Below are 23,405 nucleotides of genomic sequence, written 5' to 3'. Positions count from 1 at the left end.
TTATCAATAATTTTTTTATTTTATTAATTATTCATTATTTCTTAATAAATATTAATATTAATATTAATTAATATCAATAAGTATTAATTTAATATTAATTAATTTTATTATTTTATCAATTAGTTTTTATTAATTATTTTTGTAAATTATGTAAATTATTTTTCGTATTAGTTTTCATTAGATTATTTTGTTTATTATTAATTTTTATTAATTTTTCCTTTACACTTAAATTAACAATCTTTAGTTAAGAGACCAAAATGTTGTTTTCTCTTTCTTGTATCACAGAATATTCTACATTATTTTTGTCAGATAAATAAAAATTTCACATAAATATAAATTTTTAAGAGTCGAAAAATTTTTTCTCGTTTCTTTTTTTGTTTTGATTTTACACACACATATTATATAGATATACAAACGACGAAATTTAAAAACTTAATATTATTTTATTAAATAAAATTCGAAAATTAAAATAAATATTAGTTAATTTAAAAAGATAAGTGTTACTATCACTGCACAAATGTTCACAACATTTGTATTAATTTTTTTTTGTTTCTAATTAACTATAATATTTCTAGACTGTTTGAGATCTAACTTAAAAATTAAACTTGTTAAAATTTGGATTTTTTGAAGAGAGAAGAAAAAAAAAAGAATTTGTTCTAGATTTGAAACCAGAACTGTCTCTATCACATTTGTTTTGAATGGGGATAAGACTAGCGATTGGAAACTGAACGAAAGGCAAAATACGACGCGATGGACGATATTTACCGAGTTATTTTTTTTCTTTTGCATCTGAGTGTCATGTTGTATCAAATATGATTTTTTTTTAAATTTCTTGTTGCAGATGTTGATGAGGTATTACTGCTAATCAGTATTTTTTACTTGTCTCTCTAATTTTCTATCGCACTATAAACTTACGTTTTTTTAATCTTTTTTTTGTAATTTATTTTTCGATTAGAAAATAGCTGTTGCGCCTTGGTATTACTTAGTGCCTTAAACTATTTTACATCGGGCGTTTACATAATAATATTATCTCGACCAATGGCTAAGTGTATTTTTTAATCCTACGTAGACCCTTTACTCAATTAGTTTTCCATTATGAATTATTATTTAGATTATTTACAAGCTTGGCTTATTTCAAGGCTGAAAAGTTTTTTTTTCTCTCGTTTCGATCGTCACTTTTCTTGCGCGTCTCTTATTGTAACCGATGACAATTATTTTCTTTTCAAAGTAATTTTTTGTTTTTCATCAAACAGAAAAATTTCTTTACGTCTAAATTCAAAAATCGACGAGATGATAGAAACAAGTGTTTAAAAAAAGTCTCGACAGTCATCAAATGACGATCTCAACACACACAAATCAACCAGGAAAATAAATTATTACAGTAAATTAATAACTACTCAACGAAAAGCTTTTTTTTTAACGGCGAAAAAGAAAGACATATACACAAGTACACTTATTGTGCACGAAAAAACTAATCTCAACCAGCCGAAAGATTTTTTATACAAAACCCAAGGCGGTTCGTTTTTTTTAACTTTATTTATTATTTTTTTGTCCAGTACGCTCTATAAAATTTTTTTTTGGCTTTCTCTCTCTCTCTCTCTTTCTCTCTCTTTTTCTCTCTATGAAAAAATATTATATTTTGATCTACTTGTCGAAAAAAGAAAGTTCCCTTGAGAGCGATTTATTTTAGAAGAAAGAAAACAAAGCGTTGAAAATACTGGAATTCGAAGGAGCAAAAATCGGAAGTTTAAAGATCATTTCAAAAAAAAAAGAATTTTTTTTTTAAATGAAATTCGGAAAAAAAATTGCCTATATATTCGTTTTATAAACGAATAAATTCGGTAATTCTAGTCTATCTATTTATCATACCACTAAATTTCTATTTAAAGAGAAAAAAAATTCACTTTTGCGCGAACTTATGCTCGGTGGCTTTAATCACAGCTCAGTAGTACAATATCTTCTTATAGCTGCACAATGACTAGCCAATATAAAGATCATTATTTTTTTTCTTAACAGTTTATCAATCAGGGTGGTCGGAATACTTTTTTCGAACTTATTTTTAGCTTAAAGCATTTTAATTATAATAATTTTTTTTAATTATAATTTATAATTTCTTTTCATTACAATTTATAATTGTAAGTATAATTTTTAAAAAATAAATTAAATTCTCTTAAATACAATTTAGAATTGTAATTCAATTTTTTTTACCAATTTTAATTAAATACTCAATTTTACAAGGAGTTAGAAAATTAAATATTTCGCGGTTAAAAATTTGTATTTTTAACGGTAATTTTAATTAAATGTTTTAGTTAATAAAATAATAAAAACTTAATACTCATCTTTATGAAATGAGAAAAATAATTCACCGAAAAATTAAATTTGTCGCAGTTAAAAATTTCTATTACTGAATTTTTCATTACAATTACAAAATTAAATTTTTTACTGTCAACAATTTTTGCTAATTTTAATTAAACACTCATTTTTAATTGCAATTATAAAATTAAATTTGCTGCATTCAAAAATTTTCGTTAATTTTAATGAAACACTCATTTTTAATTGCAATTACAAAATTAAATTTTTTTGCAGTTAAACATTTCTATTATCGACGTCAATTTTAAATACTTATTTTTAATTGCATTTCAAAAAATTAAATTTTTCGCAGTTAAAAATTTTGTATTTTTAAAGTTAATTTTTATTAAACACTCGTTTTTATTAAAGAAGAGTAAAATAATTAACTACAAAATTAATTTTGTTGCAGTTAAAAATTTCTATTTTTTAATTGAAATTACAAAATTAAATTTTGAGTCAAAATTTTTTGTTAATTTTAATTAAATACTCATTTTTAACTGCAATTGAAAAATTAAATTTTTTGCTGTCAAAAATTTTTGTTAATTTTAATTTTAATAATCATTTTTAAACGCAATTACAAATTTACATTTTTTACAGTTAAAGAATTTCGTTAATTTTACTGAAATACTCATTTTCAATTTTAATTACAAAATTAAATTTTTTTTAGTAAAAAATTTCTATTATTGACGTCAATTTGAAATAAATACTTATTTTTAACTACGTTTACAAAATTCTTGACTGCAAAAAGTTACAAAATAACATTTTTTGCAATACAAAATTATTATCAATTTTTAATTTTTCAGTTAAATTTCCTTTTTTTGAGAAATTAGTTACGAATAAAATTAATTCATTACAATAATTTATTACGATAATTATTAATAATTTTTCTTATACTTTTAATAATAAAGTTTTTAAACAATTCTTCTTTGGTAATTTTTTTTTTACAATAAAAACTGTAATAAGCAAATTTCTTAACTAACAATTTTTTTCTCATAAAAAGAAAATTGAAAAAAATTCTTCTTTATAAACTTTTTTTTATGGAAGACGATAAAGAATTAAATCTAAAAAAAGTACTCGATCCGCACCCTATTTAGAGCATTCCACGAAAGACTTCTTTTTTTAAAAAAAGCACACATACACAAAATCTCCAATTTTTTTCTTTAAGAAAAAAAATTAGAAGTAAAACAAAAAAATATTATCTAAAATTCCATAACGATAATCAGTCTTCCCTTTGGGGGTGACTTCTCGTGGAATTGAAAGCCCCAGGCATAAGTGCGCAATAAGTGAGGAAAAAAAATAATAAAAAACAAAAAAAATAGCGAAGACGAATCTAAGAGAAAAAAAAGAAACGAATTCAAAAATTATTTCAAGTATCGCTGAATTTTCAAAAGTACGATTTGACTTTTTTTTCTGCCGTTATTCGAGTCACTTGTGAGACAAATAATTCTTTTTTTTCTTGCAGAATAGAAATAAATATTTAATGAGTCAGCCCCGTTTTTTTTGTGACGCGCACTTGTTTTTTTTTAAATTGTAAATCGAGGGCTCAAATTTCGTATTTGGGAACAGTTTTTGCAAAAATGCGCTATTATGTTCCCCCCTTCCCCCCTTGTATTTGTTAGCAATTATTTTTTTGAAATTAGTAGCTTAATAGTGTTTTTTTGCGTAAACAGTTGGACTATTTTTTTTTTTTTGCTACCTTCTAAATAATGTTCTTGGACCGTAGATGAAAGTATGATTTTTGTTTTATCATCAAAACATTATCTAAGTTTTTTCTGGATTCGTAATCTGTATTTACAACGTCGTATAAAGTATACTTCGATATGTCAAACATAAGTACACCTATGGAACTAATGGCTTCAAATCTCTAGATTTTGTTTGTTTTTTTTTAATCTACAGTTGGAAATTTGTTTTGTTTCTTCTTTTTTTCTTTTTTTTATCATTAGAATCGATATTGTCTCTCGCTCCAAGAAAAACTAATCTAGTGTGAATCTCTAAACATTGATGAAAGAATAGAAAATAGTTTCCTTTAAAAAAAAGTTTTTAAAAAAAATTGACTAAAAAATTTAAAGGAAAGAAAAAACATTTTTTTCAGAAAATAAAAATTTGTTGAAGTTCGAAAAAGAAAACCATTTTCTTTTCTTAAGTTTCCAGAAGAAACATTTTCATTTTGAAATCAATTAAATTCGTTTAGTGTCGAAATTTGAAAAATTATTGTCAATTTGAGATCTACTTTTTCACGCGAATATTCAAGTTTCCTCTGAAAATATTAAGCAACGAATAAACGGTTTTTCTTTACAATTTATAATTTTCTTCCAAACAGAAATTTGTTCTTAAAAAGAAATTATTTTCTGTACTTATTTCCTTTGAATAAATAAATTCATTTTCAACCAATTAAATTTATTTTCTAACAATTTGGTAGATTTTTTTCAAAATTTTAACTAAATAATTTTTTTAAATTCCTCTTGAGAAGTAATTGAGAAACGTTAAGAAATTAACAGAAAAAATAGTTCTTTGAATGAAACGATTTTGAAAAATATAAATTTTAAATAAACGCTTTTTTATGAAGAAACAAATGATTAGAGAATCACTGCAGAAATAAAGTTAAGAAAGCTTTTCGAGTCAAAGAGAAACCATGAGGATGATCTCAATACACAATGAGTGTTATTTCCTTAGTCGCGAATCAGAAATCGAATTTTTTTCTCTAATAATTCGAATTAAAATTTCAGTATTGTGCTAAATTGTTTCTAAATTATTCCACTAATTATGTAATTAATAAACAAATCGAATCTATCAATTATATAATTAGCAAAACTCAAAACTACTAATTATGTAATTAGTAAAATTAAATCCACTAGTTAAGTAATTAATTAATAATAATTGAGATAATTAATAATTACTATAACCGATTAATTGAAAATTCCATTCTGATTCGGACTGGAAAAGAAAAAAAAAGAATAAGCGATTAGTACTGTTATCGATATTGGAATATAAACGTGAGATGTTTTTTTTTTTTGAAAAGTGAAAATTTAAGTGATGGCGAATAGTATCAAAGAATTTTTAGTTTAACGATTTTTGTCTCGTTAAAACTAATATTATTAGGGTGTCTACCAAACATCTTTGGTAGAGGCCAAAGATTTTAATATCGCTCGATGACATTTGCTTTCTTTTACTTTCCACTTTCTTCTCTTTTTCGTTTTTAGTTTGTTGCATCGAAACAGCAAAACCAATATTTTTTTTGTTTGTTTAAACTTTGTAGACAATAATTACTATCTATATCACAGATCCAAGTGACTAAACTCCTTTAAAAATATAATATAAATATGTGTGATGTTCGCATAATATATGTATACTCGCAGACGTAGTTAAAAAAGATACAAAAGAAAAGTGCAGACACAATTGAAACGTGTAGAGACATCTGAGAATTTATCTCTTGCTGGCATTGATTCATTTTTTAATGATTCGAAAGTCAATTTTAATTCTTTTATTCTTTAACTTTTCTAGTTTTTTTTATTTTTCCGATCATTATTTTATGGAAATTGAAAGTAATTCGAATTTCGATTCAAATGAAAATTGAAATTTTATTTCGTATAAATTAGTTTCTGTAACTTTTTTTCAAAATTCTTTTTCAAAATTATGCAATTATTCTGTTTCTGCCTCTCTTTCTCCATTTACAAATTTGTTGAATTAATAGATTAAATTACGATTGTTAAACTTTAAACTTTGGAAGGTTCAAATGAACGAAATATTTTAATTATTTTCAAAAATTTCTGACTGTAATCAAAGTCAAACAATAATTTTTTTTTTCATTTGGATCGTTCGAATGAACGAAATATTTTAATTGTTTTCAAAAGTTAGCGCCTGCAATAAAAATCGAAAAAGTAATTTTAAACTCGAATCTTATGCCCAAAAAAATTGGAATATTTAAATGAACGAAATATTTTTTTTAATTGTTTCCAAAAATCACTGACTGCAATCAAAGTCGAACATATAATTTCAAAACGAATCTTTTTTCCATTTGGAACGTTCAAATGAACGAAATATTTCGTTAATTTTAACTCCAGTCCGTAATTTTTGAAAATATTTGTAGTGGGAAAATATTTCATTCAGTTGAACGTTAAAATTTTTAGGAAGCTGAGAGAAAGAAATTTCGTTTATTTTGATCGCTTAAAATTTATAGCAAATGGAATAAAAAAATGTCTTTCACTTGAATGTTAAAAATTTGCAGCAAATAAAACAAATTTCGTTCAAAATTTATAGAAAATTAAACATAAATTTCGTTCATTTAAGCGTTCGAAATTTAAAGAGAATGAAACAAATTTCGTTAATTTGAACGTTCAAAATTTATAGAAAATAAATGATAAATTTAATTTATTTGAGCGTTCAAAGTTTATAGAGAGTGAAACAAATTTCGTTGATTTGATCGAATCTTGAAAGTTTTGACCAAAAAAAAGACTTGAAAAATAAATTGTTTTTGAAGTGAATAATACCGAAAATAGATGAGAAAAGTAAAAGAAGAAAGAATTGGGGGAATTTCGAATCACAAGCTGAATCGTGAATGCTAGCAATGAATTTGTTTTCAGTTATTGCGTTGAATGTATTCGGGATAGGAAATAGTGGGACCGGTATTCGTGTACTGGGCGTAAAGATATAATGCAGGGTGTAGCCCTGGCGGAGGGATGCCGCGGTGCAATTGATGCGAGTCCGCGGGATCGAGAGTTGGAGGCGTTAAATGTGAATAGATTTGGGAATTGGAACTGTTCATGGGACCGGATGATGATCCCGTCGTTTGGTAGACACTCTGTGATGTTAGGTGCTCGTGTGATAGGGATGATGATGATGAATTGAGTGTAAATGGCGTTGAGGCCATTGTGGTGGTGGGACATATTACTTGCTGCGGTGACTGTTGTAACGGCAGAGACTGTGTCGCGCTGCCGTCCAAACACTAGTTGGTGGTCTGCGGATGCAGCAGTGGAAGAGGAAGTTGTAGACTGTTCTGCTTGGCTAAACTCGCAATTTCGGCAGCGATTCCACCGCCTTTACTCGCGCTCAATGACTCCAATGATGATTGGCCCTCGTTGTAGCGTAATTCACAAACGGGACTCTCGAAACCAGTGCCACTTGCTCCGCCGCTACTCTGTGGTGTCGGTGGATTGTGATTGGCATTTGCTTGATTCATCTCGCGATGCACTCGATTCTGATGTCTTATCAGATAGCTGTCTCGGACAAATGTGCGACCGCAAATGTTGCACTCGAATGTGGTGTTTGCCGTGTGGGTGCGAATGTGAATCGCAAATTGACTCTTTGACGTGAAGGTCAGAGAACACCTGCGGGATAAATTAGAGATATCAGAAATTATGTTCATTATCAACTTTTATATGCAAAAAAAAGTATAAAAAAATAAATACTGCACTATTAAATAGATAATAAAAATTTTAATATTTTTCAATAGCTTTATTGTAAAATATCTCGAATGAAATTTAAAATTTATTCGAATATCTAATCAATATTTATTAATTAATCTTTTTAAGTAACATTATTTTATTACAAGTTTTCGAAAAATGTAAAAATAAAAATTTCTTAATTCAAATAAGGTAAAAATTTGTTTAAAAGAATTAAAACACTTTCGAATTTTTCAAATTATTCTTGTAAACAATTTTTTGAAATTAATTGCATTCTTTCGAAACATTTTATTCAAATTTCTAAAAATAATGGAATTCTTTCAAGAAATTTTATTTGAATTTCCTTAAAAATAATTGAATTCTTTATGAAAACTCTATGAAAAATAATTGAATTTCTGCAAAGAATTTCACTGTTACTGACAATAATTGAGGGGCTGGATGCTATAATGTGTTACGCGCCATGTTAAATGAATAGCGCGTAACACATTATAGCATCCAGCCCCTCAATTGAATTGTTTCGAAATTTTTTTTTTAATTTTTGAAAATAAATAAATTTTTTCCAAAAATTTATTTAAAATAATCGAATTCTTGCAACGAATGCTATTATTTAGAAAAATAATTGAATTCTTTGGAAGAGTTTTATGATAATATTTGAAAATAATTTAATTGTTTTGAAGAATTTTATTACAATTTGTCAGAATAAAAAAAATATTTTTAGGAATTTAGTTAAAATTGTATTAAAAATAATTAAATTCCTGGGAACGCAATTTCATGCAATTTCACATATGAAAAATACATTGTGTCACGTTTAGTAGAGACCCCCCCCCCTACCCCCAAAAACGTGACATCATTTGTAAACGCTCCCTTTCGAGGAATTTTATTAAAATTTTTGAAAATATTTGAATTCCTGTCAAGAATTCAATTACTTATGAAAATAATAAAATTCCTACGAAGAATTTTATTATTTATGAAAATAATTGATTTCTTTTGAAAAAATTATTTTCTTTTAGAAAATAATTAAATTCTTACGAAAGAATTTTTTTATTTTAAAAGATAATTGAATTTATTTGAAAAAATTTTTCTATTTCAGAAAATAATTCATTTTTTTGCAAATATTTTATTAAAATTTTCGAAAGCAATTGAAACATTTGGAATTATTTTTTTTAATTGTTGACATAATTGAATTCTAGAGAAGATTTTTACTTTTCATTTAAAAAAATAAATTTCTGAGAAGAATTTTTTTATTCATGAAAATAATTGAATTCTTTTTAAAGGATTTTTATTATTTATAAAAATAATTGAATTCTTTTTGAAGATTTTTGTATTATTTATGAAAAAAATTGAATTTTTCGTAAAGAATTTTTATTATCTATGAAAATAATTAAATTCTTCGTAAAGAATTTTATTTTTTATAAAAATAATTGAAATTATTCAAAAATTGAAGTTGTTTTTTAAAAATAAAAAACTTTGTAAATTGCAAAATAATAATATTAATAATAGAATAATAGTAATAATAATAGTTATTATTATATTAATAATATTCTTTTTTCCGATTAGAAAAAATTTTGTAAGTAAAAATATTACATTTTAAAACAGAAGTTTAGAATAAAAATAATAATTTTCTCAAGTAACTAAACTTATTTATTTATTTTAAGTAAATTTGAAAATACTCATATTGTAATTAATACACATTTTTCCATGTGCATATTACTCAAAGGAATATTTTTTCTTTTGGGAAAGACATAATCGTTTATCTTGATCATTTATGATTAAGAGATAAATTAGTCTTTACTCTCTTTTTCTTTCTCATTGCTGATAAAATTGGTACATAATTAAGTTTCATAATGGATTATTATCTTAAAATCAAAAATAATTTTGATTATTTCCTTACTTCATGCACGAAAAATCTGCCGAATTTAAAAAAATTTGTTTCTTTTTAGAACCAATTTTTTTTCTTGTAAAAGCAAAATTTGTTTTCACCAACAATAATTTTATTGTTTTCGTATATTGTTATTTTTTATATTATTATTGTCCCTTTAACGTTAATTACTTAAATTTAAAAATAAGATGAACAATAGAAGAAACTTAGTTATTTTTTTAATTAATTATAATGAAAATAAAAAAAAATGTTCAATTTTTCTTTTGTTTGCGAATATTAATTTTGACAAGATTTTCAAAATTTATTTAAATTATCTCAATAAAAGTAAAATAAATGGAAAAACTTGAATTTTATTATATTACAAAATGAAATAATTATTCATGCATTAATGCGACCTTCACGCTACGATAAATTTTACGAAACAAAAAAAAATATTTAATTCCTTTAAATTTTAATGAAAATTATTTTTTTTATAAACAATATACTTGTTGGATTGTCATCACTAATATTTCTATTCATAAAAAAAATATAAAATTTTCAGATTGTCTCAAATTGTTTTTTTCAATAAATATATAGAAAATAGAAAAAAGGTATTGTAAAAATAAAAAAAATGTAAAATTCCCAATTTTATTTTCAATTTACATGAAATGAATAATAAAACTGCAATTTTTTTTTTTGAGAAATATTTACTTAAACTGACTATAACACTAAAAGTATTATTATAATTAATTATACGCTTATTATTTTGATGCTTGCAATTAAATTATATAAAAATTCACGAAAATTGATATAGAGATTAAAATAGTAAATTTGTTTACATTTTTTTATGCTCTGTGTTTACATTAACTAATGATAAAATTATTCTTGGTTTCAACCAAATTATTTTTTTTTCGGAAATTTTCTTCGAGCTTTTCTGTAAAAGAAATTTTTTTCTATTATTATCTTTCACATTAGAGAGAATTATTATTATTATTATTATTATTATTATAAATAAATTACATACTTTGCACTCAATAATTAATTTTAAAAAAGTATAAAAAATTTCTAAATTTTTAAAAAATCTAATTATTTTCTAAATTTTAATTTAAATTTCTTAAAAAATATGATTATATATTAAAAAATAATTTTTGAAAGTAAAATAATAAAATTCTTTAAAATAACTTTAAATAATAAAATTTATTTAATTTAATTTTGGCGAAATTTCCAAATACATAATTGGAAATTTAAATAAATATTTTTAATTTTTATAAGACTTTAAATATATTCAAATTTTATCAAAATTTAAAAAAATAATTAGTTTATTTTAAACAATTTTATTGAAATATTTTAGATAATTGAATTTTTTTGAAGAATTTTATGAAAATTTAAAAGAATAATTCAATTATTTCGGATAATTTAATTAAAATTGTATTACAAATAATTGAATTCTTGCGATAAATTCTATTATTTATGAAAATAATTTAATTCTTATAAACAAAAATGTTATCAAAAATTTTAAAAATAAGTAATTTATCTTAAACTATTTTATTGAAATATTTTAGATAATTGAATTTTCGCGAAGAATTTTATTAAATATTTTTTAAAATAATTGCATTCTTTTGAGAATTTTTATTAAAATAGTAGATTTAGACATTTAGTGAATACTTGGATTTCAGCGAAGAATCTTGCGAAAAATTTTCCAAAAATTTTTGAAAATAATTAAATTGTTTTAAAAGAATTTTATAACAAAAATTTTGAATTGTTTCTAAGAAGAATTTTATTAAAATCGTTAGTAAATAGTAGGTTTTAGTAGATGAGTGCAAAGCCTGAAATTATTATTATAAATTATTATTATTCTTATTATTACTATTATTATTATTATCAATATTTTTCTTATTATTATCATTATTTTTATTTTTCTTAGTCTTATTATTATCACTATTCTTCTTATTATCATTATTCTTATTTTTTTTTTTATTTTTATTATATTGTAAACTATATTGTTAATTAACAATTGTTTACTTTTTAAATAGCAGTGAAATTGTTTAAAGTCCAGAACTTAGAAAGATTAACAAATTCTCGTTCAAGTAAAATTATAACAAATTCTTTTTTAAGTAAAATATTAACAAATACCTAATTTTCTATTGAAAAGAAAGAAATTCTAATCAGAAATTAATTATCTTAAAATTCTGAACGTTCAGAGGAAAGAAATAAATTTATTTCTTCTTGAAATTAAATTTTTATTGCAATTAATTTTGCGTAAATGGGAAAAAAATTAAATACAAAGTTTCTAAATGTAAATATTAGTTTCTATTTATAAAATAGTAGAATAGTAAACAAATAAATAGTAAATAGTTAAATATTAAACAGTTTAATAGTCTTATTAATTTTTATTTAAATTAGTAATTTATGAAAATATTTAACTTATTTGAACGTTCAAAACTTGTAAATAAAAATTTTCAAATTTCAAAAATGTTTATTGACACTAATGATTATTTATAGAAAATGATTGAATGTTTGATTTGCTGTGCAAATAATTTTAATGTAAAATTTAAGAAAGGATTAAAAAATTAAAAATTTTTGACAATGAAGGGGAGATGATAATTTTTGGAAAAATGTGAAAAAAATACCTTTCACAAACGAGAGGCTTCTCAGCAACGTGACTCCAACGATGTGCCGTAACGTAACTTTTAACAGCAAATCTTTTCTGACAAATATCACAAGCATAGGGACGTTCACCAGTGTGTACACGCTTGTGAGTATTCAAACTGCTCTTCTGAGTGAAACGTTTAAGACACAATTCACATTGGAACGGTCTCTCGCCAGTGTGGGTTCTCATGTGAACCTCGAGGTACGGCTTCCTGCAGAAGCTGGCTTCGCAAACCGTACAATGGTACGGCTTATTGCCCGAGTGCAGTTTCATGTGAACGTAGTATGAACTGGCGGAAGAGAGAACTTTACCGCAAACTTTACAAGGCTGCGGCTTGGATCTCGTTCCCTCCTTGACAGTTTGCTGACCAGTTGACTGACGACCTGGCGAGTCACTTGCTCCCTGTGGCTGCTCATGATGATCGTGATGATCATGATGGTCGTGATGTTGCTGATGTGGTTGCATATTTTGCAAGTGACCGTCCTGTCGCTGCAAATGTCCCTCGGATTGCTGATGATGACTCTCCTGTTGCAAATGTGATTCCTGCTGCTGAAGATGTCCCTCCTGCTGAGAAAGATCCTCGCGATCGTCAGAGAGATTTACCATAGAATTAGAACCGTCAGACCGACTTGAAGCTACTGAGTAAAATCCCATAGGTTCACTTTTTATCTGTTGGTCGAACATTGATGTCATAATGTCCGAGTGATGATGGGGATGAACCAGCTGCTGCAGTGGCTGAAGATGCTGGCTCGCTGCTTGCTGTTCTGGGAGCAGAGTCAGGTTGCGCTTGACAAACTGCTCATATCCTGCGTACCAATCCACCTGCATAATGAACGAGAGTTTGGATCAGGCGTCTATCCACAAAAGAGTTATTAAGAGTCGTTAACATATTAGTTGGATTTTATTTTTATTTTTGACAAGTGACAGATAAGCGAGCCAAGAAGGTGTGCGGGGTGGAAAGTGAATGAGCGAGCGAGCGAGTCGAACAGCTGATTGCATAACTTTTACGCTCGTTTTTACTCGAGCCGAGAACATTGAACGAATGCGACGACATTTTCACGAAAAAATAAACACCCCCACTAATTAGATACACTTGTGGGATTCATTTTCATTTACAATTAACGGATGGGATATTTTTGGAAAAATTAAATCGACGCTAAATTGAGTTTGCGATGCGCGACTCTTGCTGGGAGACGTCGCACTAATGGAAAAGCCAAGGGGATAAAAACGACTTTTTTACTAACCTTTGCTAATGTAGTGGTCCGGGTTTAATGATAAAAAAGCTACGCCTCATCGAGCGCACTCCTCCTCGCCGTTTCTACTCACGGAATAACGCGAGACATTTGTTTAAATAAATGTTTTTCTTCAACACAAAATATAAGATGGCTGCTGCTATATTGCTCACGAGCCTAGTGTATGTATATGCACCAATACAATGTAATTATGTCCGTGTGAGACAAGCGAAAAAAAGTATGGATGGGCGATAGGCCAATCTAATTGGCTAAAAACATTAAAGTCCGCTCTCCTGTCGCTGCGGGAGTCGTTGTTGCAATCGTGTGAACTCGCGCAAATTGCTCACTGCGAATGTCACTTTAGGAACACTTAACCACCCATCCCTGTCATTTGCCTCGGTAAAAATTGTCCAGAACGGAAAATCCACAATTCCACATTGGAGTAAGAGAGACAGGCTGTTTCTGTCTCTCTTACTCCAATGTGGATTTTCCGTTCTGGACAATTTTTACGCAAGCCGCAACTACCCCATCCTGATCACTTGTGATAAAACCCTAAAGTAGCAACAATTTTTTTCGTCTGCTCCCTTTTTGCATTATGAAATTTGATTTATATATTGCTTTTTAGTGCAACAATTATGTGTTACGTGACAATAAATTCTTTTTTCATATACAACAATCAAATATATATTGTAATTATTCCCAATTCGAGTCCTTTTAACAATTGCAGTTAAAGGCCCCGATAATTTATAAATACACCCTTGAGGGAAGTGTATATCCAGTTTTCATCACAGTGTTGCGTTACTAATGTTTTATTTAACACATGAGCAAAAAAATGGGTTCTGTGACTTATAAATTAATGAAATAAACAAAAAGAAAAGTGATAAAAATACAGTGGTAAAAATATAGTGTAAAAAGTTGAAAAGTGAAGAATAAAAGTTTTAAAAAAGTGTATACATATTTGTCTTATATACTTTAAATGATGATAATAAAGAACGGCAAACGAAAGGGTTGAATAGACTTTCGTCCATTGTAGACTGAGAAAGAGAGAGAGAGAGAAAGAGATCTGAGGCAAACGCGAGAATTGTTGTTTTCTAACTTTGATCGTGACAGCCAATTTCAACGTTAAACTGTATACGTAATATTTCCGTGTGATCCCGAATGTTACATGCGTAGTGATAATATACTTTTGCTTCGGCCATCAATGTTCGAACGGGAATCTCTAAAGATATGCTGTAAATCGTGAATTAGTAGTTCATTTGCGGTGAGTGTCTCTTAATATTAAGCAGTAATTTCCTTTTTCCCTTGTGTCCCCTCCACTTGTGTTGAGAAAATTTAATCTTTGTAAAAATGATCAATAGTCAAAATTTTTCACTTGTTCCTCTAGTGTATTAAAGATCTTGACTCCACCCAGTTACTTTTGATAAATTCAGTAGGTATCGAAAAATCAATTAAGAGGTTTTTTTTAAATTCAATTTTAAAAGAAGAAAAGTAGACAAATTTGATGGTGAATTATAAAAACTATTACGAATTGCACAATTAGATCACAAAAGTGGTTATCTATTTTAGACTTTCAACAATTTTTCAGAAAAAAAATTTTGAGCGATTTACTAAATGGGAAATAATTTCCTTTTAGTCTTTTTAAAATATTTTTTTTATAGTTTTTTACTTTTCTATATAGTTTTATTTTATGACATTTATTGAGCTTTTATCTTATAGCTGTTTGTTTACAGGCACAGATAAAGATTAAATCTATTATGATTGTGCTTTATGAAGACATTAATACTAGAAACAATTATTCTATTTTCATCAATTATTTTATAATTCCTTTTTTTCTTTTTGATGAATTTCTCTTGAATTAAATTCGCTTGAAATTTCACGTTCGTGGAAGAATAATGTAGTAATAATAGTATGGTAATAATAACTAAATAGGAAATAATTATCTATTGTTTAATTGATAGTTGTGTAATTACAAGTAAAATAGTAAGTAATTCAAACATTGTTTAGTGAATTCAATTAATAATTTGTTAATTAAATTTTCTTTAATAAATTGATTTCAAAATTCAAGGTGAATCTGTTAAATTCTAGTTGTAAATTAGTGCTATTTGAGTATTTTTTTAAAAATAAATATAGACATCAAATTATTGAGTGAAAATTTTTAATATTTTTTTAATGAGAAAAAGTTAAAAATAGTAATTATTTATCTTTAATATAAAGTAGTTTTTTTTTTGGGAAAATTAGTCACCTAAATTAAATACACTTTAATTAAATTTTTTTTAAATTATAAATTGGATAATTTAATGTATATAAAATTATCTCTATTAATGGAATATTATTATTATTATTTTTTTTATTTTCAAATATTTTCATAATCAAAATTTAAAAAATTCAATTATCAAGCACATAATTAATTATTAATAATTATTAGTATCTATTACCGAGTGATAAATTCTACAACTATTTAATATTAATTATTATTGCTTATAATTGCAAAATTTGTAATATAATTCTTCGCAAAAATTCAATTATTTTCATATAAATAATAACATTCTTCTGAAAAATTCAATTATCTTCTAAAATTTTAATAAATCCTTCAAAACAATTCAATTATCTTTATAAATAGTAAAATCTTTGCAAATATTAAATTATAATTTCACGAACAAATTCAATTATTTTCTTAATTATTATATTATATTATATTATATTATATTATATTATATTATATTATATTATATTATATTATATTATATTATATTATATTATATTATATTATATTTAATTATAATTAATTATTATTATTATTATTAATTATAATAAATTTAATTTAATTATAATATTTAATTAAAATTTATTTGCAATAAAATTCTTTGCAAGAATTCAATTATTTTCATAAATAATAAATTTATTCGAAGGAATTCAATGATTGTCAACTTTTTTAATAAAATTGTTTGCAAGAATCCAATTATTTTCAATATTCTCGAAAGAATATAAATATTTTTTGGAAGTTTTAATTAAATTCTTTACAGAAATTCAACAATTTTCAATATTCTGAAAAGAAATCAATTATTTTTTAAAATTTCAATAAAAGTCTTCACCAGAATTCAATTATTATTGTAAATAAAAAAAATTCTTTGCTAGAATTCAATTATTTTTATAAATAATTAAATTCTTCATAGGAATTTCATTATGTTCAATATTCTTGAAAGAATTAAATTATTTTTGAAAATTGTAATAAAATTCGTCAACAGAATTCAATTATTTTTATAAATAATAAAATTCTACGAAAAAATTCAATTATTTTCAAATTTTTTGATAAAATTCTTTGCAAGAATTAAATGATTTTCAATACATTAATTTTAAAATTGAAAATATTTAAACAGAAAAATTTTAAAAAAAGTTAAGAACTAACTTCAAACTGCTAATAAATTTTTGGAATACAACGATTACTAATAAAGATTATTATTATTATTATTATTACTCACTTTACAAAATTAATGCTTTGCATTTAGAATTTGAATTAAATATTTAGAATGTAAAAATAATTGAATTTCTTTGTTGTAAATATTATGTATACATTTTTTTTTAGAATTGTGAAATTTCGAGATTAATATAAAATTGTGTAGCATAATGTGAAAAATATTCTGTAATGCACTGTATACATGCAATACAACTATCATGTGATTTGGAATAGTGCCATGTTCAGTATCAACTAAAGACTAAAAGCTCGACTTTAGTAGTAAATAAAATTTCTTTCTCTATACAATCTATTTAATCAAAAAAATCTATTTCTCAAATAGAAGTGTGGAAAAAATTTGTTTCTATTTCTTGATTTTCGGTATATAAAAAGAAAGTTTATTTTTTTTTTGTAATTCTTTTAATGTTTATTTTTGCAAATTGGGTGAGTCCTTAAATTTGGTATATATTTGGAGATTTAATTTTCCATAGTTTACAGTCTCTCACTTCTGCATTAGCTTCTTCAGAGATATATTTACACCATCGAGTGGTTTAACTAGTTCTTCTGGCCGATAATATTTATCTTGTACAACAAGCACATACCTATCATTATATAGTGTATATATCACATGCAATGAGTGCATTTTTTCAGATTCTAATAATAATAATAATAATAATGGTTAATCTTTAGGAAAATTTTTAATACCACTTGACTGTATTTTTTCTCCACTGGAAAATAATTTAATTTTTTTTGCTTCATCAAGAGGGAAAGAAAATAATTTTCTTTTCAGAAACAATAAAAGAATGAGAGTTTCCTTTTTTTGGCGATTTAGGAACAATTTTTGATAAGGAGTGGATAATTTTTGAAAGTGTTAATAAAAAATTATTTTTTTTTAGAAAGAAGGAGGATTTAATTGGCATTAATGAAGCTGTATGGTTATGAATAAACAATAGATCCGTTTCTCGATTTAGTAAGAGATTAAACGATGCTATTAAATGTGTACAATCGCCTCGGCATATTACTATCTTCATTAAACGTTTATTTTTATCATAGCCAATGTTATAAGATCCACTTTTTTTCTCCGAGAAAGCACGCTGAGAGGCCAGTGTCTCTTAGATTGTTTACAACTTGCAACAGACTTGCGATTATTTTAAGCAGATGTCAAACATTTTTTTGTTCAAACTCGTCTTTCTAAAAATCGTTCCTTAGCCCAAAAATTATTCTCCAAAGAATTAAAAATTGGAATTTCATAATTAAAACATTTTCAGGTTGACACAAACCAGGGAAAAGTCAGGTATTTTTCTTCAAAGTATGTACTGGAAAAAATTAAATTTTTAGAAAATATAAGAAAATTCTGAATTTTTGCGTCTTTTTGTTTGCCTCACAAACTATGAAATTACCACGAATTCTAAAAATTCTTTCCATCAACACAATTGTTTTCAAAAATTTTTTTTAAATTTTCTTTAACATTTCAATTATCTTTATAAATGAATAGCAAAATTCTTCGACAGAATTCAATTACTTTTGAAAATTATAATAAAATTCATCTCCAGAATTCAATTATTTTTATAAATAATAAAATTTTACTAAGGAATTTAATGATTATTTTTATAATAAAATTCTTTGCATAATTTTATTTTGGAAAAATAAAATATTTTAAAATTTCGCATTAAATTCTTCGCATTAATTCAATTTTTTTCATTAATTTTAAAATTCCTTTCAGGAATTAATTATTTTCATAAATAGTAAAATTCATCACAAGAATCCAATTATTTTCAAAAGTAATCAAATTCAAATATTTTCAAAAAAATTTTTAATTCAATAATTTTTATATCTATTATTTTAATAAAATTTCTCAACAGAATTCAATTATTTAATAACAATTTTGACAAAAATTAAAATTTTTGAATAAAATTCTTCTCAAGAATTCAATTATTTTCAACATTCTCGAAAGAATATAAATATTTTAATTAAATTGTTTGCAGAAATTAAATAATTTTCAATATTTTGAAAGGAAATCAATTATTTTTTTAAATTTTTAATAAGGGGTCGTTCGTATACCACGTGGACAGTTTTCGGGGGGGGGCAAACATCCACGATTGTCCACTATGGGGGGGGGGATCAATGCAAATGTCCACGTGAACATACAATAAATAATAACATTAAAATTATTGAGAATCATTTTTAACATTTTAGAGCACACAATCATGTTTAAATTTTTAATTTAAATTTTTAAAAAAATTTATTATTTTCTTTTATATTTTTCAATTTTTTAAAAATTCAATCATTTGTAAAAGATTTTACCAAATTTTAATTGTTTTGAAATTTTTTTATATTGTAATAAGAATAAAAAAACTATTATCTTTCAAAAATTATTTTAAAATATTTAAAAAAAATTAATATTTTAAGAATTTTTTTATTATAATTTTTCGAAAATATTATACCTACCTGAATAACTTTTAAAAAAGGACAGTTACAGTTGCAATTATTATAAAAAATTTAATTTTTGTATTTGAATAATTAAATTCTCGAAGAACTTTAGGAAAATTATTTGAAAAATAGATTTAGAGATGAAGTTTAATTAAAAATTGTAGAAAATATTTGAATTTTAGAAGGATTATGTTGTAATTTTTAAAAATTATTAAATTTTTTAGAAAATTCTAAATTGAAATTTTTTAAATGGAAGAACAAATAAGAATTATTTAAATTATTTAACAAAATTATTCACGTTCTAAATAATTGAATTAGGAAATCATTGAAAGATCAGGGAAATACAAAATAAAATTTTTGTAACAACACAGAATTAAATAAACGACATTTTCGACTCTTTATTTTTATTCGACTAAAGATACTTTTTGTGTGCCGTAAAGTCAATTCGAGGCCTGTAGTATAAAAATAAGATATGTATTTGGAAATATCGTAAACATCTTTTTTTATTAAATATCAATTTATTTACCATTATAAAAGAAGAAACCTTCTTTATAGTTGGGTGATTCTCCGCGTAGCGCACGATTTGGTTTATGAAATTAAAAAAATTTTTTTTTATCGTTATGGTTATTATCAATATATTTTTTTGAAGATAAAGGCTTTAAAAAGAAAAATCCATAGCGGGCCGGAAAAATTATTTATAATTTTTGTTGTAAACAAGTGTAGTAATTAACTAATTCACTGTTTGGACACATTCTGTCAAACAAAATTTTGCGGTAATTTAAACAATATTATAGCGTAAATCTCATTTAAAAATTACCATTATTTTGGTAATTTATGGAAATTTATAGAAATTTATGGTAATTTATGATAATATTTGGAAATTTTTGCGATAATTTATAAAAATATGTAAAATTTAAATTATTATTTTGGTAATTTATGGAAATTTATGGAAATTTTCGCGGTAATTTATGAAAATTTATAAGGTAATTTATGGCAATTTGTAAGGTAATTTAAAGAAATTTTGTCGGTAATTTTTAAAAATATGCAAAGTAGAAATCACAATTGAAAATTATTATTTCGGTAATTTATGGAAATTTATTTAAGTAATTTATGGTAAACTTTCCTGAGCTATAGGTTTTTTTTATTCCTTATTATACATTTGCACTAGGTTCTTCGTAATACGAAGGTCGGTGGAAATTCTGAGGTCGGTGGAAACTGAGGCCGGTGGGAACTTTTTCAACCGACTTTGGATATTTTAATTTTTTGAAAAAAGTATCATTAATTTTCAATCGGTTTAAAGTGGATCTCATTCGTATTGACCAAAACAATATAACTAAGCTTTATTTAACCTTTTTTATAAATAATTGTTTAATTTGTGGTAAAATATTTAAGGGTCGGTGGAGGTCGGTGGAGATTATTTTGTGATTCCCTTATCAAATTTCCAACTTAAAATGAGTGAAAAATGAATAAATCAATTAGAACATTGATTCTTTTTCCTGAATTAACTTAAGGAAGTTATTTTTTGTGTTTACAAAAGTAATTTTAAGTTAACATTTGATTTTCATTTAAATAATTTACTGTTTGTTAATAAAATAATGAATAGCATCCAAATTTGCTGTCAAGCATAAACTAAAAAAAACATATATGAAATGAATTTCTTTTTAATTTTTTTTATTCAACTGTACTAAAGTAGACGATACTAAAATGGCAATAATAATTGTATTTATTATTGCATATTACTAAAATTATTAACTTTTTTTTCTAAACTTCCTGTGGGGACAGGTAAAATTTTGACGTTTTTAGCCTTAAAACCGCTTATTTATGAAAAATTATAATCTTAGATACAAAAGTAATTATTGGTTTTTGTTTCTAAACATATAGATAACCTTTTCACGTTGGAATTGTAAAAATATATGAAAATTATTTATTATTTTTCCATTACAACATGAAAAAAACCAAGTTCTGCGCTACGCGGAGAATCACCCAGTTATAAGTTTCCATATTCTACCAAAAATATTAATTTCTCATCAAAAAATGTCTATGTGGAAAGTTAGGGGGAGGGGGGGGGGGTAAAAATTGACAAAAAATTGTCCACGTGGTATATGAACACAGTAAAAAGAAAATCTTATTTTAAGGCACGAAAGCTGCCTTAAATTAAGATGCAACATTTTTAAGACAGTCAATGTTGAATTTATGCATGTTTTTCGTATCCTTTAACATTATAGCAGACAGTGTTGAATTTAAGGCAGCTCTTAAATTAAGATTTACTTTTTACTGTGAATGACCCCTAAAATTCTTTACCAGAATTCAATTATTATCGTAAATAATATAATTATTCTTCGCTGGAATTTAATTATTTTGATAAATAATTACATTCTTCACAGGAATTTAATTATTTTTGAATATTCTAGAAAGAAATAAATTATTTTTTTAATTATTAAATTCTTCACAGAAATTGAATTATTTTCAATTTATCGAAAGAATTCAATTAATTTTGAAAATTATAATAAAATTCATCACTAGAATTCAATTATTTTTATTAATAATACAATTTTACGAAGGAATTTAATGATTCTCAAATTTTTATGATAAAATCATTATTATAAGTTTTTTTTGGAAAAATCAAATATTTTAAAATTTGGAATTAAATTCGTCGCAGTAATTCAATTATTTTCATTAATTTTAAAATTTCTTTCAGGGATTTAATTATTTTTATATACCTAAATAATAAAATCATTTAAAGGAATAGTTAAATATTTTCATAAATAACAATATTCGTCACAAGAATTCAATTATTTTCAAAAGTAATAAAATCCATTTATTTATTTATATTTAAGTCTGGGCCCTCAAATTTTCAAAAATTTTAATAAAATTCATTGAAAAATACCAATTATTTTCAAAAATTGTTCTTAATTCAATAATTTGTATATATGTATTATTTTAATAAAATTTTCCAAAAGAATTCAATTATTTAAAAACAATTTTGATCAAAATTCTACATGAATAGTCAATTATTTTCTAAAATATTGAAAATTTCACAGGAATTCAATAAATTATTAAAAATATAATTTTCATACAATTTTTCAAAAACATTCTATTGTCTAAAACTTTTTATAAAATTCTTCGCAATGATTCAATTAATTTCATAAATAATAAAAATCATTACAGAATTTCAATTATTTTAAAATTTTTAATCGAATTACTCGAAAAATGTTATTGAAAATCGCCGAAAGAATTCAATAAATTATTTAAATATTTGTTGATAACATTATGTATAAGAATCCAATTTTAAGAAATATTCAATTATTCAATATATTACCTATCTATGTTTGTATTTAAATAATTGATTGAATTCTCGTAGAATTTTCTAATAAAAATTTATTTATAAATTAATTTCAATTAAAGTTTTAGATAATAATTGAATTTTGGAGAAGTTACTAATAATTGCAATTTTTTAGAAATAAATGAATTTCGTATAGATTTTAAACTAAAATCTTTGAAAATATGAAATTTTCATACTTTTAATTGTAATTTCCATACCATAGAACTAATTTTTTTTTAAAAGCTTAATCGAAATGTTTTAAAATTTTTGCAAGTTATTATTTTCTAATGTATATTTAATTGAAGAATTTTCGATTAATCGAAATTTCGTAAAATTGAATTGTAAACCAATGAATTTTAAAATTCTCAAAAGAACTTTTTCAAAAATTATTAAAAATAATTGATTTAAAGAAGAATTTTATTTAAAAATTGTAGAAAATAATAATTGAATTGAAATGTTGAAAATAATTTTGAAGAAGTCACAGTAACAAAATTTTTATAATATAAAATTGAATTTCAAAAAGGTTTGAATAAAAGATTTTTGAAAACCTTATTTTCTATTGAAAAATACCAATGATTAAATATTTATTTAAAAAAGAAGTTAGTGATGTTTTCGAATATTTTTACAATTAATGAAATTTGTAAATAAATGCTATAGAACATTTTTTTGAGTATCTTATAATTTTTAGAGTGAATCAGAATATTCTTTAGAGTC

General features: G+C 24.2%; 2 protein-coding genes across 6 annotated transcripts in view; one reads left to right on the top strand and one right to left on the bottom strand.

Moving 5' to 3' along the window:
* Positions 1-3,796: 3,796 nt before the first annotated feature.
* LOC122509829 (zinc finger protein OZF-like) lies at positions 3,797-13,696 on the bottom strand. Of its 2 annotated transcripts, XM_043624088.1 has the most exons (3): positions 13,501-13,696; positions 12,237-13,078; positions 3,797-7,673 (listed from the first exon to the last, which is right to left on the bottom strand). In XM_043624088.1, the coding sequence occupies exons 2-3, from the start codon at positions 12,947-12,949 to the stop codon at positions 7,292-7,294; spliced, it is 1,095 nt and encodes a 364-aa protein (XP_043480023.1). In that variant the 5' UTR covers positions 12,950-13,078; positions 13,501-13,696; the 3' UTR covers positions 3,797-7,291. The 2 variants fall into 2 exon arrangements, with proteins under 2 accessions (XP_043480023.1, XP_043480022.1); XM_043624087.1 differs by lacking the exon at positions 13,501-13,696 and having other exon boundaries at positions 12,237-13,084.
* Positions 13,697-14,041: 345 nt separating this feature from the next.
* LOC122509875 (GTPase-activating protein skywalker) overlaps positions 14,042-23,405 on the top strand; it is a 43,766-nt gene continuing 34,402 nt past the window's right edge. For 2 of the 4 annotated variants that reach the window (XM_043624176.1, XM_043624175.1), the window contains exon 1: positions 14,042-14,749. The gene's annotated coding sequence lies outside the window, so the exon portion shown is untranslated. The remainder of the gene's footprint in view (positions 14,750-23,405) is intronic. The other 2 variants (XM_043624177.1, XM_043624178.1) reach the window with 2 other exon arrangements.

The sequence above is a fragment of the Leptopilina heterotoma genome, unplaced genomic scaffold (assembly GCF_015476425.1).
Source record: "Leptopilina heterotoma isolate Lh14 unplaced genomic scaffold, ASM1547642v1 Lhet_63, whole genome shotgun sequence".
Classification (NCBI taxonomy): domain Eukaryota; kingdom Metazoa; phylum Arthropoda; class Insecta; order Hymenoptera; family Figitidae; genus Leptopilina; species Leptopilina heterotoma.
Note: the sequence above shows the minus strand (reverse complement) of the source record. Positions and strands in the feature narration are given on the sequence as shown.

Bases quoted from the DNA above. Each gene is read 5' to 3' on its own strand.
- LOC122509829 (XM_043624087.1), bottom strand. From the start codon at position 13,084: ATGCAGGTGGATTGGTACGCAGGATATGAGCAGTTTGTCAAGCGCAAC. The intron at 7,674-12,236 runs GTATTTTTTTCA...TTTATCCCGCAG, and splicing joins AAGCCTCTCGTTTGTGAAAG to GTGTTCTCTGACCTTCACGT.